Genomic DNA, 18,132 nt, shown 5'->3' with positions numbered 1-18,132 from the left:
CACTCCTTAACCATCAGTATTCCCCACCCAAACCCTCTTGTTCTTTCCTCTTCCTATGGTATTCAACATCCCCTCTCTTCCCTCACTGTCCAACAGTACTTAAGAGCATAAGAATAACCATACTGGGGCCCAGATGCACTAAACAGGATCAGTAAGACCATATGGGTTTGCTCTGATTCAATTTTTGGAAAATTCAAAAAGAGCTATTCATGCACTAAAAAGTTTGCATGCAAATGATTCATGTGGAGGTTCATTGTAATCCCCAACTCACCCGTCCAATTAATCATTGTGAGAGTGATTCTAACACATGCGCAGAGCCGACAGGGGAAGCCCGAACAGGAGAGAGGCAGGGGAAAGCCTCCTGCTACTCAGCTGTTCGGGACAGGAAACCTGTGGCGCAGTGGTTGGATCTACAGCCTCAGCACCCTGGGGTTGTGGGTTCAAACCCCGCGCTGCTCCTTGTGACCCTGGGCAAGTCACTCAGTCCTCTATAGCCCCAGGTACGTTGGATAGATTGTGAGCCCACTGGAACAGAGAGGGAAAATGCTTGAGTACCTGATTGTAAAAAACCGCTTAGATAACCTTGATAGGCGGTATATAAAATCTTAATAAACTTGAAACTTTTTTTGTTTGTTTTTAGAGCAGAGATGCCGTGTATGTTACTCATGCACAATATCTGCCTCATAAAAAAAAAAGCCTCCCCCACTGCCGATGACTGCCTTCCCCGATGAGCAACGACAAACGCGGCACTGAAAATTCCCTCCTTCCCCCCCCCCCAAGTTTATGAACTTCAGTACAGGGGAGTAAGCAATTTGGCAGTGGGGAAAGGGAAGCTTCCAAAGCTTAAATGGATTGTAAGCATAGCTCTACAACATGAAGCAGTAAATCAATGGAGGCTAAGCAACAGCTGCATGAAACAGGTTCTCCTGCATGCTGCAAAGGCTTCTCATGCCTACTGTGCCTGAGGCTCTCTTCGCTGCTGCTCCACTACATGCCTGGTTGATGCTGAGGGAGCCATCAGTGCTTCTTCTGCAGGTGTGGGAAAATAAAAGGGGCTGCTTGGAGGATAGTAACAGCGCAATGTTTTCCTGCACAACAGGGAATCACAGTCGCCCAACTGGGCATGAAATAGTCTAATCTGGCAATACTGCTGCTAACATTGCTTCCAGGCTGAAAGCATGCTCAGAGGGAACCTGATGGATGTTTCTATCAATGTGCTTACATAAGAGGCAATTATAAACAGAACACATCATTTGTAAGGTACCCAAGTATTTTTAGTCTATGCACAGTATAGTTAATTTTTGGAGGAAATCAATCTATATAGTTTCTCTTTGAAAATCAGCAATTGCAAATTATGTGCTCCTAACGCACATAATGAAGACTTTGTACCTGCTATTTGTGTGGGCGGCTAAGGGATGATAAAATAGCACATAGAATTTTGAAAGTCAAATAAACATGTGAACATAAGAATTGCCGTGCTGGGTCAGACCAGTGGTCCATCGTGCCCAGCAGTCCGCTCACGCGGGGGCCCTCTGGTCAAAGACCAGCGCTCTAACTGAGACTAGCCCTACCTGTGTACATTCTGGTTCAGCAGGAACTTGTTCAACTTTGTATTGAATCCCTGGAGGGTGTTTTCCCTTCTTTTATTTCCCTGAAAACATACTCCTGGAAATGTCTCATTTCATCTTTTCTCAAAATATGCCTACTATGGAAGCCTGTCCCAGTTTTTAGCTAGAGAGGAATTTCCAGATAGGCTAATTTACCAATGCATACATCTTCCCTCTGGCTAGATTTATTTAAGTTGTATTAATACATGTGAAAAAAAAATCATCATATTCTCTGCCTATGTGCCCTTGGACCAGCACTACAGACATTTTATAAAACATAACCCGAGAGGATGAGCCACAAGGGCATTGGACAAATGTTTTCATTGGTTATTTTGTTCATTTTGCTTACCAAATTGAATATTTGTTCCAAGCATTACAGCTATAAGGGAGAAAAAACTACAACACAATACTCTACATTGAGGCTCAGACTCCTGAGGCAGGCCTTATGGCCAAAACACGTACATGTTGAGTCTTGACCACAATACAGATATTGAGCACCACAGATCACCTTCACTGTTTTTTCTGTGTTTCTACCATGACAAGGTAGGATCCATCTGCTCACTCACACACCCTCACCTACACACTTGTAGATATTCCCCACTCACTCAAACACACACATACACTTGGCACCCGGTTACACCTTTATCTTCCCCCCCCCCCAACCACACACATACATACATATTTACATTGCTCCCAGTCATTCCCTTACCCCATCTAGGCTTACCATATGGCTCCAGAAAAAGGAGGACAGATAGAGACAGCGGGGTTTTACTTCCATTGATAGCAATGGAAGTAAAACCTGGATATCTCAATCCATTCTCCTTTTTCTGGCGCCATATGGAAACCCTAACCCTATCCAAACATATCAGACCAGTCATAGATACTTGCAAACACTTTGCATTCACTCAGCCACATACACAAATCCCCAACTGCTACTATTTGGGTTTCTACAAGGTACTTGTGACCTGGATTGGCTACTGTGGGAACAGGAAATTGGGCTAGATGGACTATTGGTCTGACCCAGTATGGCTATTCTTATGTTCTTATATTCTAACTATACACTTTTAAACACCCTTTCAACTCCTGTCCACAGCTTCATGTCCAAAGTTTCTTACAACTAAACTTCTTGCCACACCCACTCCCAAAATAAAAGTTAAATAATCTTATTAAGAAAGATGAGACCTTGAGAGATTCAGTAGTTGCTATCTGGATAGGAGGTGGGTTAACTTGTCAAAGGGCTAGATTCACTAAGCACACCTATCACGTACCGATTGGTTTGCGACCCGATTCACTAACCTCTTGGCCGATCCAATTCCGAGCCACGCATGCAAATGAGGGTAAACGGCATGCAAAGTAGGAAGGACGCGATTCACTAAACTTTTCCAGGAACACCAACTGGGCTGGCCGATCCAAAAAGAAGCGACTGATGGGGGACTAGTCGCTCAGGTCCTTTCTGACTGCCCTGCTCTCTCCTGCCATGCTTTCTGCCCCAACTCTCCTCTTGCCACCCTGCTCAGCCCCAACTCACCTGCCCTTTCCTGCAGTGCGAGCCCATGGTTTTAACCCGCGGGTTTAAAGCGGGTTAAAACCACGGGCTGGCAAAGTAAAAAAAAAACAATAAATTAAGCAAAACCAAAAAAGCTCTGTCAGGCACGAAGGGCCAGCGCATGCACAGACCATCTACAGTCAAGTAAGATGGTCTGTGTATGCTCAAAGATCGCTCTCCAGCGATCCATGTGGTCAGTAGGGGGCGTTCCTCCAATCGTCCCCATTTGCATGTTGGCCCTTTGTGAATTTGTCAGCCTGCCACGGATCGGCCACAAATCGGGCACGATCAGGCAGAATAGTGAATCTAGCCCAAAGTCTTTTGCAATTTGGCAAGTTGTATTTATATTTGAACCCACAAATTAAGAATTGTAAGTGTGTGTGTGGTGGTGGGGGTGGGGGGAGGGGGAGTGAGACTGTTCAGTTCCAGCCTTGGCCCCACCCCAGCAGTTCACTTCTGGCCCTGCCTCCTTTCCACGCTCTCCACGGTTCATTTTTGTTCAAAAATTAAACCAAGGGCATAGCTGATCAGGCTTGAAAGCACAAAAGTTGGGAAACACTGAACTACCTTACTGAATGACATGTGTTTGTAGCAGGTTTCTGGGTCTTGCTGCATCTTGTCAGGTAGAAACCGACGTATCAGCCACCATACTGTGGATTTCTTCAGGGTACGCTCTGAGGTCTGCAGTTTGTCTTTGTAAATAGTGGGTTCACTGATCTGATTGGGAACAGGGCAGACCACCAAATGAACAGCAAATCTTCTAAAGTACTATATGCCATCATTTGCTAGCAAGATTCCTTTGCTGACCATGAATGATAAATGGACATAAATCTTACGTTAGAAAGAGCAACATCCAACAACTAGTAGGAAAACATGCAAACCTTCTAAGACACTTCAGACCTTGAGGGCTAGATTCACAAAGCAAAACGATCGTGTACCAATCGGTTTGCGACCCCTTTGCGACCAGATTTCCCTCGGGCCCCATTCACTAACCTCTCCTGTGATCCACTTCGAATCCGTGCATACAAATGAGGCAAAATGCATGCAAAGTAGGCAGGGACGTGAGTCACAACACAAAATTTCACATCTGACTGGGCTGGCCGATCAACTGAAGAAGCGACTGCTGGGGACCAGTCAAAAACGTCTTTCCGACTCTGGAAGCCCTGCTCTCTTCCCTCTTCTGCCTGCTCGCCCTGAATCGCCACATCGCCGCCCTGGTTTTCTCCTGCCCTTTTTCCCCAAATCTCTCCTGCCCTTCCCTGCCCTGTGAGCCCTTGGCTTTAACCTGCGAGTTTAAAGCGGGTTAAAACCACGGGCTCACTGGGCTAAAAACGAATAATATAAGTTAAAATTTAAAAAAAAGAGATTGCGGCTCCGACGGGCATGCGCAGACCATCTACAGATGGTCTGCGCATGTGTGGGGATCACAAAAAAGTGATTCATGCTGGCAGATGGAGGAGTTCCTCCTATCACCCCCATCTGCATATTTTAGTTTGAATTCGTTGGACCTGCCCGGATCGGGCCCGATCGGGCAGGTTGGTGAATCTGGCCCTAAGGTTGCAATACCCCTATAAAGAACATTTGACACCATCAACATAGGCCTGAATAGAGACAATGGCTTCATGACCCAATACAAGTGCGAATTGACTCAACTATTCTCAGATTATCGTATAATTGTTTTCTTTTGCCAGCCACAGTTGTCAGTAAATGACATTGCTATTACCACTCCCTTTCTATATCCTGCTCTTCTTTGAGTGTATTTATATATCTTTCTATCTCTTCCTCATCCAATCCTGAGCTACCCTTTAACTACCGGTATCTGTTGAAGTGGACACCTGTCTTCAGAAGCACACGCTTTGGTAAATTGGATAGTTGCTTGTCATTTTTTTGCATAAGTGTTACTACAGAACTTGAAGCGCATGCTAATTGTACTCATGCTATGAGACTGCTGCAGCACAAGCTAGAAAGGGATCAGGATGGAAATTAAAAAAGCACTGGAGCATACTCTGGGAAAAGTACTCGAATAAAGGCGGAGTCAGCTTCTGCTACAAAGAGATGTGTAGATTAGCAGTGAGGAGCAAAGACACAAGGATTTACAATTGAAAATGAGAAAAAAAATCTGTGATCTCATAAATATCTGGATCTCTTATAAATATGGATAAAACACAGAGCTCCTTAACCAGAGGGACAAGAAGGACAAACTGAGCAGTTCAGCAATGTTTCAAGGCCGTAATCCCATGTCACAGAAAGTGTGTGACCTCTGGGAGGCATAGAATAAGGATTTTCTATGGAGAGCCCACCTAGATCATGATCTAAAATGTGGGTTTTATAACCAAATTTAAGGTACAAACCTCAGTTTGTGAAGCTCTGCTCTACATCATTCATGGCACCAGGCTCTCCCAAATTGGGCTACCATTGCTATGGCTGCTGGGGATCCCCAAGCCCTGCCAGTAGAAGAGGTCACTAGTGGCTGCCAAATCCCCAATTCTGACAGTTGGCGACACATTCTATAGACTGCTGCCACACCAGAAACCCTCTGTGCATGCACAAGAACTGAGCGTGCACAGAGGGGAGTGTCTAACATGATGGTGGTCCATAAAAAAGTGTCATTGACTGCCAGCATTAAGGAAAGTCTGGTCATCAGAGGAAGAGCTTTTCAGCTAGCAGGGCTACGATAGCCTCACCAGAAACAAAAGGGACGAATACTGGATGGAAGTAGGGTGGAGGGAAGAGAGAGAAGGGGCAGGATACTGGATGGAAGTGGGAAAGAGGGAGAGAGAAAGGGGAACAGATGCTAGATGGAAAGGAGGAAGAGAAAGAGGGTACATGCTGGATGGAAGAGGGGATAAAGAAAACAGACACATGTTGGACAGATGATAGAGTTCATGAGATACTGGAGGAGGGTGAAGGGAAAGATGGCAAGTTGTAGGTAGACACAGTGAAAAGAGGTTAAATTGAGGACTGGATAGTAAGAACGTAAAGTTCCTGAAAAGTTGCAACACACTGAAAATTATCTCCAGTATTGAAAATTGTTAAAGGCTTTTTTTGTAACAGGAAGTCTTTAATTTGGAAAATAATTGATATGTAATTATTGCAGGATTAATACAGTATACTGGCTAAGGACATAGTCAAAGATGTACACCACTGATGATATGCGTAGTGCTGTGATTTGTATTTGTCACTGTAATTTTATTGTGAATGTTTACTGCCTAGAATGCAAGATAGTGTGGTATACAAACTGTATAAATTAATTTAACCTTGACAGAGGCAGAAAATAAACTGAAGAAAGCTGAAAGGAAAAGAAGGAGAAAAACAACAACAACCAAACAGGAAATCCTGGCAAGAGAGTTAAGAGAAAAAGAGGATTTAACAAGAGACATTCAGAAACCAGAGACTGCAACTGGAAAAATAATTATGGTAGCTGTTAATAAATATTAATAAATAAAGTTTCTTATTGTTTTATAATATAAAATAATAAAAATATTGAATAAAAAAATAAAATAAAATAAATAAAAGCAGGAAATGGAAATAAGGGGCTATCTTTTTATTGGACTAAGGTAATGTCATGGAAAAATTTCACTTATGTCAACTCAGGCCCAGATTCTGAAAACTTTAGTGCTGTCGCTAAACTGTTTTCAGGTGTGTTAGTCTATACGCAGTTTAACGGCGGATTATCAAAATGGATTATCTCTATCTTTAGCGAGGTTTCTAGCAGTCTCTGACACTGACATGCAAATGGGCTCTTCAACACTGAAATGAGCCCTCCGGTGGATTCTTACAAAATACCTTATATCTCTTGGGCGTTCCTCTGCTGCATCACTGATGATGTCATCAGCAACGTGGCAGAGGAACGCCCGGAAGATAGAAAGCCATGAAGCAGCCTGTGTAGATTGCTGCTGGCACTGTATTCCTGTCTCACAGTTTGGATGGGAGGGAGAGATGGGTCAGCGGGGGGGGGGGGGGGTGCACGGCAGCAGGCGGTTAGAAAGATGCTACACGGGTGATGGGAGGAAGGGAGGGATAGAAGCTGCAAGGGTTCTGCTTCACAGGGGGATGGAAGGGAGGGAGGGAGATACTGCACAAGGGGATGGGTGAGAGGGGAGGAAAGATGCTACATATGTGGGGGAGAGAAAGGAAATAAGAAGAATTGGGATGGAGGAGAGGAAGGGAGAGATGATCATTACATGAAAAAAATAAGACATCCCCAAAAATAAGACCTAGTGCCTTTTTTGGGCTCCAAATTAATATAAGACAGTGTCTTATTTTGGGGGAAACACGGTAGGTGTCTTTGCCCATTGTAAAGCAGCGGCCAAAACAGCAAGCAGGATGCTAGGAATTATTAGGACAGGGATAGTAAATAAAACCGAGAATACTGTAATACCTCAGTATCACTCCATGGTGTCCTCACTTTGAGTAATGCATTGGGTCAATCTGGAAAGAGGGAATGGAAGAGCTTGGGTGGGTCTAGGGTTGAGCTTGGGAGGTCTGTGGTTTGGGGGTACTCAGTTGATATTTGTTAGACTTCCCTGCTGGCACACCCTACTGGCATTTCAGGGCATGTCTGGAGGGCCTCTGCGCATGTGTAGATGTCGACGTGATGGCATCACATGTCACCCATGCACGTGATGTCATCACGGTGACGTCTGTACACTTCCAGGTGCCTAGAGCCATGGCCACTACCTTTAGTGTGCCCCGGCTTGAGAAAGTTTGAGAGACATTGCTTTAGACAAAGCATAGGAAAAGATTTCATCTGCCCCTAGTCAGTGACCACCTGGGAAAGAATGTATCCCCTTCTGCGCCCAGCGCTGTGAAACCCAGGAGAAAGTCTCCATTACCACATAATGGCAGCAGAGGGGACACTTTAGAAGTATACTCCACCAATTATGCCAGACTGTAAAAATATTGTTTAAATTTTGACACATAAACTTGCAAAATTTTGCAGAATATACTAATTTTGTCCACACAATTTTGAAATTTTTTGTGCAAAATTTAGAATTTGTTTTGTACAGAATTCCACCAGGAGTAGGCTATTCTTTTATTCTTATGTTTGGGAATGTGCATAAAGATCCTCATAAACCAAACATCCTGACCTAGAGGAAACCCTGTTCCCCAGCTCCAGACAGTTCCTACCCTGCCCCCTTGAGAAGGAAGGGCGGGAGTGGTCCAGTGGTGCCGAAGTCCTCCCCAGTGGTTGTTGCAGTTGTGGGGAGGATGCTGAGTCGATCAGTAGCCGCAGCAGCAGACGAGGAGTGGAATAGTTCGCTGCCGGATCCCCGAGATGAGCTGGCCTAGCGTTTTTTGCTGCCGCTAATGTGCGGGCTTCCAGAGAGGCGGCACGGGCACTGGTTTGTACTGCTAGGTTGTTAAAGAGGGCCTTAACCTCCATAGGGATCAGGGTGGGTGGCCTGGAGGGTCCAGAAGCATGCGGGTGAGGAGATACCCTCGCCTCCTGAAGCATTGCTGGCTGCTTTTTGGTATTCTTCTGTGTTGCCAGCGGCTCCTCTGTGAATTCGCGGAGGGGCTGCAGTCTATGCTTGCAGGACCTCAGGGACATCTGTAGGTAGAGCGGGCAGGCGGGAAGGTTTGTGCTGCAATTGGTTGCCAGTGGTTTCCATCATGGCTGGTTGCTGAGGCAGGGGGGAAGGGACACTTCTGGGATTGGTTGCTGACTGCTCTGCATATGGCTGAACTCCAGAGATGTAATGAAAGTTCTCAGATAGGTAAAAAGTATTGGGGGGGGGGGGGGGTGCAGAGGGTTTTCCCAGCATGAGGGTCAACCCAGGGGGGTTCTCAGTGAGGTGGGAGATGTTTGCTGGTCCGGATGAGGGGAAGAAGCATCAGGGTTTTGTTTGAGTTTTTTGTTTGTTTGCTTTTCTTTTTTCAGATCGGGAGGTGGGAGGGGCAGAGCTCTCCTGGCTGCAGGAGTTCTCAGAATTTTTCCAGAGCAGGCTAGGGAGGGGCTGGAGGGAAACCCCGATCGGCTGCTTGCAGGGGCTCAGGGAGAGACTTCTTGGGCCAGGGCATCCTGGATGCTTCTTACCTTTGCCGATTTTACATTCCCCATTGCTGCCTTCCAATCAGGCTGGCTCGTGCAGGCTGATTCTCAGGCTTCATTCCTTTTCATGAAGTCTCTCAGTGCCCTCTTCCTCAGCTTGTGTGCGCGCTAAAACATGCGGGCACAATGTAGGCAGGGCTGGTCCTTGTGCGCCGGACCCAACCAGCGGATGCACAATTCATGACGATCCAGTGCACTCATCCTTTTACTTGCCTCCTGGGTATTTCTTTGATGATTCAATCTTCAAGGTGGTGAGTAGAAAAGTTGTACTGGAGAGATGTAGAAAATCCGACCGATGGGAACAGGCTGAGACTAAAGACTGGGAATTAGGGGGAAGCAGAAGGAAATGGGTAGTGCTCGAGCACCGCACATGCTCAGAGAAAAAAAAAATCTCTCTGAGCTATTGGAGAGCTTATCCGCATATGGGAGCTGATGGGACATCACCCATATGTGGCTGACTCATCCTGCTTGTCCTATGACAGGGGTGTCAAACTCAATCACATAAGGGGCTGAAATCTGAAAAAAAGGCTAAGTCGCGGGCTAAGTTTTTAATTAAGATACTTAGGGATCCTTTTATTAAGATACGCTAACCGATTTAGCAAGCGCTAAATATGCACCTTAATAAAAGAACCCCTAAGTGACTAAGGCTTAGTCTTAGCAGAAATATAGGGTTACAACGTCTCCAACCCCACACCTGCTCTGTGGTATGAACAAAATAAATATTGTAATCACAAAACAGAAAATAAAATTATGTTTTCTACCTTTTGTTGGTCCCAGGCTCTGGTTGTCTTCTGATAACTTGCTTGCCAGGGTCTCCTGCCCATTTGTCATTTTCTTCTTTCTCTGTGCTAACCATCCATCTTCCATCTCTGTCCAACCCTTCCGTTTCCCTTCCCTCCCCCGGTCTGGCATCTTTCCTTTTTTTGTGTCCAGCTGCAGCAATGGACTCAACCATCCTCAGATCCACCATCTGCCTGTTTCTCAACTACCCTTTCATCCAGCATCTCTCCCTCCTTCCCCACCATCCCAGGGTTCACCATCTCTCCGTTTTTCTTCCCAACTACCCTCCTATCCAGTATCTCTATCCCCCTCCATACCATCCTTTCTGTCCAACTTCTCTCTCTTTCTGTTCCTTCCCTCCCTCCCTCCATCTCTCTCCCTCTCCTCTGTTTTATTTCTTCCCTACTCTACCCCAATATCCCTCCAAGCAAACATATTCCCTTTCTTTTTAGCCTCTCTTTCTATCCCTCCCTTCTTTTGTTCAGCATTTCCTCTCTTGCCCCTCGCCATTGAGCATCTTCCCCTTTCCTCCGTGCTTTCCCCTCCTACATGTCCAGTATTCACTCTGTGTCCTTACTCCCTCTCTCCATGCTTATGATCTCCCTTTGTCATTCTTCTCCCACCCCTGATCTAGCATTTTCTTGGTCACTCTGTTCCCTGTAGTAGCCAGTATCCCCATTTGTGTCCCTAAATGTCTGTATCTTTATTCTCCCCTCATTCCTCCTCAGTCCGGCACATGCACGTCTGGACCCCTCCTTTTCTCCCTCTGGGTACTTCTACACCAGGGCCCGCCCCCCTCCCGAAGGCCTGCATGTTTTCCTCACTTCTTCCCAGTCTCACCTTCATATTTGGCCTGTCATTTCTACTCTCCCTCCATCTCAGCTTCCTGGTCTCCTCTGGCCAGCTGGCAGCAGCTACTGCTGCCGCTCTTCACACACGTCTGCCTTCGCCTGGTTTCCTCTTCAAAGCAGCCTGCTGAGGATCGCTGGCCTGCTTTAGCGAACCTTGCAGGCCTCTGCCAACCTCGGTAGCATGTTCCCTCTGAAGCGATCTCACCACTTCTCTGATGTACAGGATCACGTCAGAGGGAACGTGCTACCGAGGTCGACAATGGCCTGTAAGGTTCGCTACAGCCGGCCAGCGATCCTCAGCAGGCTGCTTTGAAGAGAAGGTCAGACAAAGGCAGACGCGCGTGAAAATCAGCAGCGGCAGCAGTTTGTGCCAGCAGGCCAGATTGAGTATAAAGTTGAAAATGTCTGGCGGGCCAATTTTTAACTCAGTGGGCCAGATTTAACCCACTGGCCAGAGTTTGACATGTCTGTCCTAGGAGAAACCCTGTTCCCCAGCTCCAGACAGTTTCTGCCCTGCCCATCGGTTGACCCATGCTCTGCTTACCAATGACCAAAAGGTGGGGCATGCATACAGCCCCGGGCCCGGACGGGATCCACCCAAGGGTTCTGAAGGAACTAAGACAAGAAATAGCGTGCACAATCCAGCATGTTTGCAACCTATCCTTGAAAACTGGAGAGGTACCAGAGGACTGGAAATTGGCGAATGTCACACCTATCTTCAAGAAGGGATCGAGGGGTGACCCCGGGAACTACAGGCTGGTGAGCCTGACTTCAATTATAGGGAAGATGGTGGAAGCTATGATCAAGGACGGCATTTGCGAGCACATCGAGAGAAATGGCCTACTGAGAACAAGCCAGCACGGATTCTGTAAGGGAAGGTCATGCTTAACGAACCTTCTGTACTTCTTTGAGGGAATAAGCAGTCGGGTGGACAATGGGGAACCCATAGACATCATTTACCTTGATTTTCAAAAGGCTTTCGACAAGGTGCCACATGAAAGGCTGCTTAGGAAGCTGTGGAACCACGGGGTGGGAGGGGATGTGCACAGATGGATCGAGCACTGGTTGTCGGGTAGACTGCAGAGGGTCGGAGTAAAGGGCCAATATTCTGACTGGCGGGGAGTCACGAGCGGTGTGCCAAAGGGATCGGTGCTGGGGCCGTTACTCTTCAACATATTTATCAATGACCTGGAAAAGGAGGCAAAGTGCGAGGTTATAAAATTTGCAGACGATACCAAACTGTGCGGCAGAGTTAGCTCCAGGGAGGAGTGTGAGGACCTGCAAAAGGACCTAGACAAGCTGGAAGACTGGGCAAACAAATGGCAAATGCGCTTTAACGTGGAAAAATGCAAGGTCATGCATATAGGGAAAAAGAACCCGTTGTTCAACTACAAATTGGGGGGGGGGGGCATTGTTGGGAGACAGCAGTCTTGAGAGAGACTTGGGTGTGCTGGTGGATGCATCACTGAAGCCATCTGCACAGTGTGCAGCAGCCTCGAAAAAAGCCAACAGGATGCTGGGCATCATAAAGAGGGGCATAACAACCAGGACGCGGGAAGTCATCATGCCATTGTATCGAGCGATGGTGCGTCCACATCTGGAATACTGTGTTCAATATTGGTCGCCGTACCTCAGGAAGGACATGGCAGTACTTGAGAGAGTCCAAAGGAGAGCAACGAAACTGGTAAGAGGGCTGGAACACTGCCCATACGCCGAGAAGTTGGATAGGCTGGGGCTCTTCTCTCTGGAAAAAAGGAGGCTCAGGGGAGATATGATAGAGACCTTCAAGATCATGAGGGGCATAGAGAGGGTGGATAGGGACAGATTCTTCAGGCTGAAGGGGACAACAGGTACGAGGGGGCATTCGGAGAAACTGAAGGGAGATAGGTTCAAAACAAATGCAAGGAAGTTTTTTTTTCACCCAAAGGGTCATGGACACTTGGAATGCGCTACCGGAGGAAGTGATCAGGCAGAGTACGGTACAAGGATTCAAACAGAGACTGGACGGATTCCTGAGGGATAAAGGGATCGTGGGATACTGAGAAAGCTAACCAGAAAATAAGTATAGAAACCCAACCAGGTCGTGCATATGCAAGACCGGAGGGTTAGGACTTCGATGGGAAGATAGGACTCAATAGGAAACCAAGGTGGCAAGGGGGCCCCTTCTGGTGACCTGTTTGGGCCGCCGCGGGAGCGGACTGCTGGGCAGGATGGACCTATGGTCTGACCCGGCGGAGGCACTGCTTATGTTCTTATGTTCTTACTTAAAACTTTGCTGAATGCTTTTCTGTTGTGTGTGTACTACTTAAAAACAAGTGATTGTTGAATTATGTACTGACAGGTCAGTGTGACTTAGGCACTGACTGGTAGTTTTGTTAGAATCTTTATTTTGGAAAGGGTGATTTATTGTCCAAGAATTATCATAAACTGCCCAGATTGTTTCTATATGATTTAATACCGTTTGGCTACCTATACGAGTAGATTTTAATACAGGAGGGAGATATATGCAAACATTTAATGAGATTGGGAGAAATTAAAAATAAACAAAAAAATATAAATGCCCCTGTTCTGGATGAGAGATCCAGGAGCAGGCTGTGATAACTGGAAGTGTCCGTGACAACAGGTGTTGTTACGCAGATGAGGCGGTGGGGAGGTGGCTGAGGGTTGAAAAGCATGGAAGCCAGAGTGGTGCTGTAGGAAGGAAGGTTAAGCGGGAGGAGGGGTAAGAAACAGAACTGTGATCAGAATTGAGGTTAACTTAGCAGGTGGAGACAGTGTCACATATGTGCGAATACAGAGGGGACAAGCTCGTGTGTCAGTGAGAGCTTTTATGAGGTGCTGAATATATATATCCAAGCCTTGCTTGAGTCCGTAAACGTCATCGGTAGAGCGTGCCGAGAACGGTCACGGATTTGTGGAGGGGGGTGGGGGGGAGTCTCACCCTGCAGAGGAGCCGCGCGCGCACGGAGAGAAGCCGGTGTCAGCTAAACGCGCTGTGATTGGCTGGGAGACCAGGCTGGAACGGCTCGTACAGGGAGTTCCGGGACGGGAGGGGGCGGGATTTGTTGCTGCGTAGTGAGGCCGTTTCGTCAGTTGGGAATGGGAAGCCGAAGAGAGCGGCTGCTGCTGCTGCTGTTCTGAGCTTTTCTAAGGACTTTTCTTTACTTAGCAAAGTATTATATTGGGAAGCTGTTGTCGCTGTTTCCATGGCAGGTGTGGTCACTGAGGATGTTTTAAAGCGAAGCAGAGGGACTTTTGGTCGAGAACAAACGGAAGTTTGAGCTACTCTGCTGAAAGTAAGTTTCAGAGAGAGAAAGAGAAATAAGATTAGCAGTGGGATTAAAAAAATAGTTTTATTTTGAGTGATTGGACAAGGGGGGAAACTATCTAAAGTGGAATGGTTTTGTGAGCCTCAATTGAGGTGAGAGTAAATGAGACAAAAAATTGAAAGGAAAATAAAGAAATGCTTGAGTACCTGAATAAATTCATTTAAATTGTTCTCAGCTCCCTGGGGAGAACGGTATAGACAAATGAATAAAGTAAAAAAAAAAAAAATATATATATATATATATATATGTTTTTTGTTTTTTTTTTCTCCTGGGGCGTTCTGAGATTAAACTTTAAAGCCGCAAAAATAAATTAAAACTGTTTATTAGAATTTGAGAGGCAGCTCCTGGGCTGAGTTTTGCTTTGAACAGGAATCTAAAGTCTGGGGAACCTGTAGAAGTCTCTAGTCAGGTAACAAGAGACGGTTTATTTAAATTTACTTTTTTTTTCTTTTAGGTACATGATTCCATTACTATTTGAATGACTTCAAGTGGAAAAAGCCAAGAAGCCTTCTTGATTTGGATTTCTCATTAAGTTTTAGTGAATTGGTAATTGAAAATGGGTAATGGATTTTCAGATCAGACTCCTCTCTTGTCCAGCTTACCATCGTTTCAGGCTTTACACATTGTTATCTTGGGATTGGACTCTGCTGGAAAGACAACAGTGTTATATAGACTGCAGTTCAATGAATTTGTAAATACTGTCCCCACAAAAGGATTTAACACAGAGAAAATCAAAGTTACTCTTGGGAATTCTAAAACAGTGACTTTCCATTTTTGGGATGTAGGTGGGCAAGAGAAACTAAGACCACTGTGGAAGTCTTACACAAGATGCACAGACGGCATTGTATTTGTGGTGGATTCTGTTGACATTGAAAGGATGGAAGAAGCCAAAACAGAGCTTTATAAGATAACCAGAATATCTGAAAATCAAGGGGTACCTGTGCTTATAGTTGCTAACAAACAAGATCTAAGAAACTCGCTGTCTCTTTCAGAAATTGAGAAGATGCTGGCACTAAATGAATTAAGTTCTGCTCCATGGCATCTCCAACCTACTTGTGCAATTATAGGGGATGGACTAACGGAAGGACTCGAAAAACTATATGATATGATTATTAAGCGAAAAAAAATGTTGAAGCAACAGAAGAAAAAGAGATGAGTTCTCCTATCTTAAGTCTTCTATTATAGTGGCAAAACTAGTTCTCTAGTCAGAATTTGACACACATGGGTTGGTGTCCAAGGGCTGGCTTGCCTGTTACCATGCTGTTCATGCTTAGTTGTATGTTTAAGCTATTGGTGCACGAGCCTGTGGCATTCCTGCACGCACAGTTCCTTTTACAGTTTTTGCAGATTTCCCAACATGAAAGCTTAAACAGCACCAGATTCTAAATATGACTTAGAAATAATTCTGAAATTAATTGGTAAATAACTTGAGCAACAAAGTATTTCTTAGGTGTTACATTCATGTCTTTTGCAGAGGGTGCCTTTAAGAAAGAAGATATTTTAAATTGTAGCAAGAGTAAGATATTAATGTGTGCAGCTTTTAAGATCTTGATTCTTACTACATTAAACTTGGTTTATAAAAGCATTGCACCACTTGTGCATGCAATAAATTTTTTTTCCCCAATCTCAAGCCTAGTTTCTGGGGTTAGTGCTGCTACTAGTTTGTTTTTCTTTCTTTTGAAGAAGTAGGTATATAGATCTGAATTGATATTTAATTATGCATTCACTATTTGCATCTTCTAGGGTGAAAAGAAAATATTTTATGTGAGGTTACAGTTAAACAGATCTAAACCTAAAAACAAGTGCCTCTGAAAGCAAATACTGAGCATGCTTTGCATGCTAGATAGTTTTGATATGATGCAGCACTTTCACTGTGTTTGAAGAAGTAACATAGCCTTACAGTATCTCTTAAAATCCTGAATATCTTGCACAGTATCACAGAATTTTTCAGAGCTGTACGCAGACTTGATATGTACTGGTTTCACTTCCATTAAAAACAGAACAAATACGATATTCAGACCTGATAAATGGCTGCATATACAATAAGGTGAGAATTTAGGGAGTAAAGTTTCAATTTCATTCTGCTTGCATTTCTATGAAGCTTGAAATAAAAATGCAGTTTAAGATTAGAAGAATTTTTAATCTGAATAACATAGAAGACTGCAGCTAAACTTTAATGGATTCAGGGTATGAAAGAATGGACTTGCATTTAAAGATAGTCAGGTACAAGGTCATGTAAAGATGGTAAAGGTAAAGTTTCATTTTCTTACAGCAGCTGGAATATTACAGATCTTTAAACTAAGGGTATTTTTGTTTTTACATTTGATACAGTGGAATGGAAGGCATCTCTGTGCTTCAAGATCTTTACAAAAGTTTATGAACAGCATTAACTGTTGGGCAAAAAACTGGAAAATCTGGGGGGAGGCAAACTAGTTTATGGTTACAGAATGTTTATTAGAACAGAGTGCTTTGTTTTGGTTTTGTCACCTTTGACCTGTAATCATTTTGTTATGATGTTTAAACTTTTGTGAAATATTGGGTATTTGGATCATGCAAAATGCACTTCCTCCCTGTTCACAATCAGAACAATGCATTATACTTTATTTTCTTAACTGCCATCCATAAAGAGGACAAATACTACCATTGTATGTGTAAATGAAATTCTATTTTCAATCGGCAATTGTTATTTATGTAAAAGATAACTAAAATACACTGGGTTTTTAATAATTAAGTGTTGGGCTGTTTTTTTTTTTTTTTTTTTTTCTTTGTCTTTTTTTTGAAACCCAGGTCATTTTTAAAGAATGAAGAATCTATGCTTAAGGTGGTTTTGTGCTGGTTATGTGCCTGCACTAGTACTCTGAGTTAATTTGATGCCTATATTTATAGAAAAATTGTGCACATTTTTAAGTCTCCAAAATGCCGCTTTATAGATCCTATATTTTTGCTTAATTAGATGTCGTTTTACCTATGCAGATGTATGAAAATTATTTCTTGTAATTTTTTTTTTTTTTTTTTTTAGCATTAATATAGCTGTGCAGTGATTACATGTATATACAAATTATTTTTTGGGGGGGAGGAATAAAAAGTATAGTGTACATAAACTCTTAAATAACAAAATTAATAGTAAAATTAAACCTTAGAAATTTAGTTGAGGGCTTTTCTATGAGACAGTGACATAAAACAAATTGTGCTGATAGAAAAGTAACTGAATAAGACCCAATTGAGAGCAGAAACTTGTAGGCCTTTCATAACCTATTTAGACCCAATCCACACCTTTTTAATTTTCAGATGTACTGTGTGGCAAATCAGCGTCCATGGAAAAGGAAGTTTGGGCAGGCAAGAGGACTTGCATGGCTAGAAATAAAGTAGGGAAGCACTAAGAGCTCCTTTTAAGAAGCTGCGTTAGTGGTTTAACATGCATAATAGCGTGCGCTAATTTGCCGGCCGCGCTAGCTGCTACCACCTCCTCTTGAGCAGGCGGTAGTTTTTTGGCTTGTGCGGGGGGTTAGCGCGCGCTAAAAATTGCATGCGATAAAGCTGCTAACGTGGCTTCGTAAAAGGAGCCCTTAGTCCTGTTTGAGGGAATAAACACTCAAAAGAGGAGGCTAAGGAGGGAGCACAGGAGGAGCTACTGTGTATGATTTGTGTGGTGCTGTAAGCATAACGTGACAATTTTATTTTTTTCCTCAAAAGGGGACATCTACTAATTTTCAGTCCCACCCCCAAACCCGTCCTAGCCCTGCCCCAATCCTGCACTATCCCCACCCCCAATTTCTTCCATTCATTTTCATATACACACAATCTTACTAATTCATAATGATAACCATAAAATTTTTTTTAAAAAAACAAAAGCACACTGTATGCAGAGAAAATGTTAATTATTTATATTTGTTTTATTTTTCAGAGAGGTCACGGCAGATGATTTTAAAATATGCAATGTCACCTCAGTAACAACTATAGAAAA

The 18,132-nt window shown here is 44.2% G+C and overlaps 1 protein-coding gene across 1 annotated transcript; it reads left to right on the top strand.

Annotated features, from left to right (window-relative positions):
• Positions 1-13,898: 13,898 nt before the first annotated feature.
• On the top strand, positions 13,899-16,899 carry ARL4A (ADP ribosylation factor like GTPase 4A). Its single transcript, XM_033931001.1, has 2 exons — positions 13,899-14,135; positions 14,623-16,899. The coding sequence occupies exon 2, from the start codon at positions 14,725-14,727 to the stop codon at positions 15,322-15,324; it is 600 nt and encodes a 199-aa protein (XP_033786892.1). The 5' UTR covers positions 13,899-14,135; positions 14,623-14,724; the 3' UTR covers positions 15,325-16,899.
• The last annotated feature ends 1,233 nt before the right edge of the window (positions 16,900-18,132 follow it).

Source organism: Geotrypetes seraphini, chromosome 2 (assembly GCF_902459505.1).
Source record: "Geotrypetes seraphini chromosome 2, aGeoSer1.1, whole genome shotgun sequence".
NCBI lineage: Eukaryota > Metazoa > Chordata > Amphibia > Gymnophiona > Dermophiidae > Geotrypetes > Geotrypetes seraphini.
The sequence above is the reverse complement of the archived record's forward strand: the minus strand, read 5'-3'. Positions and strand labels throughout refer to the sequence as shown.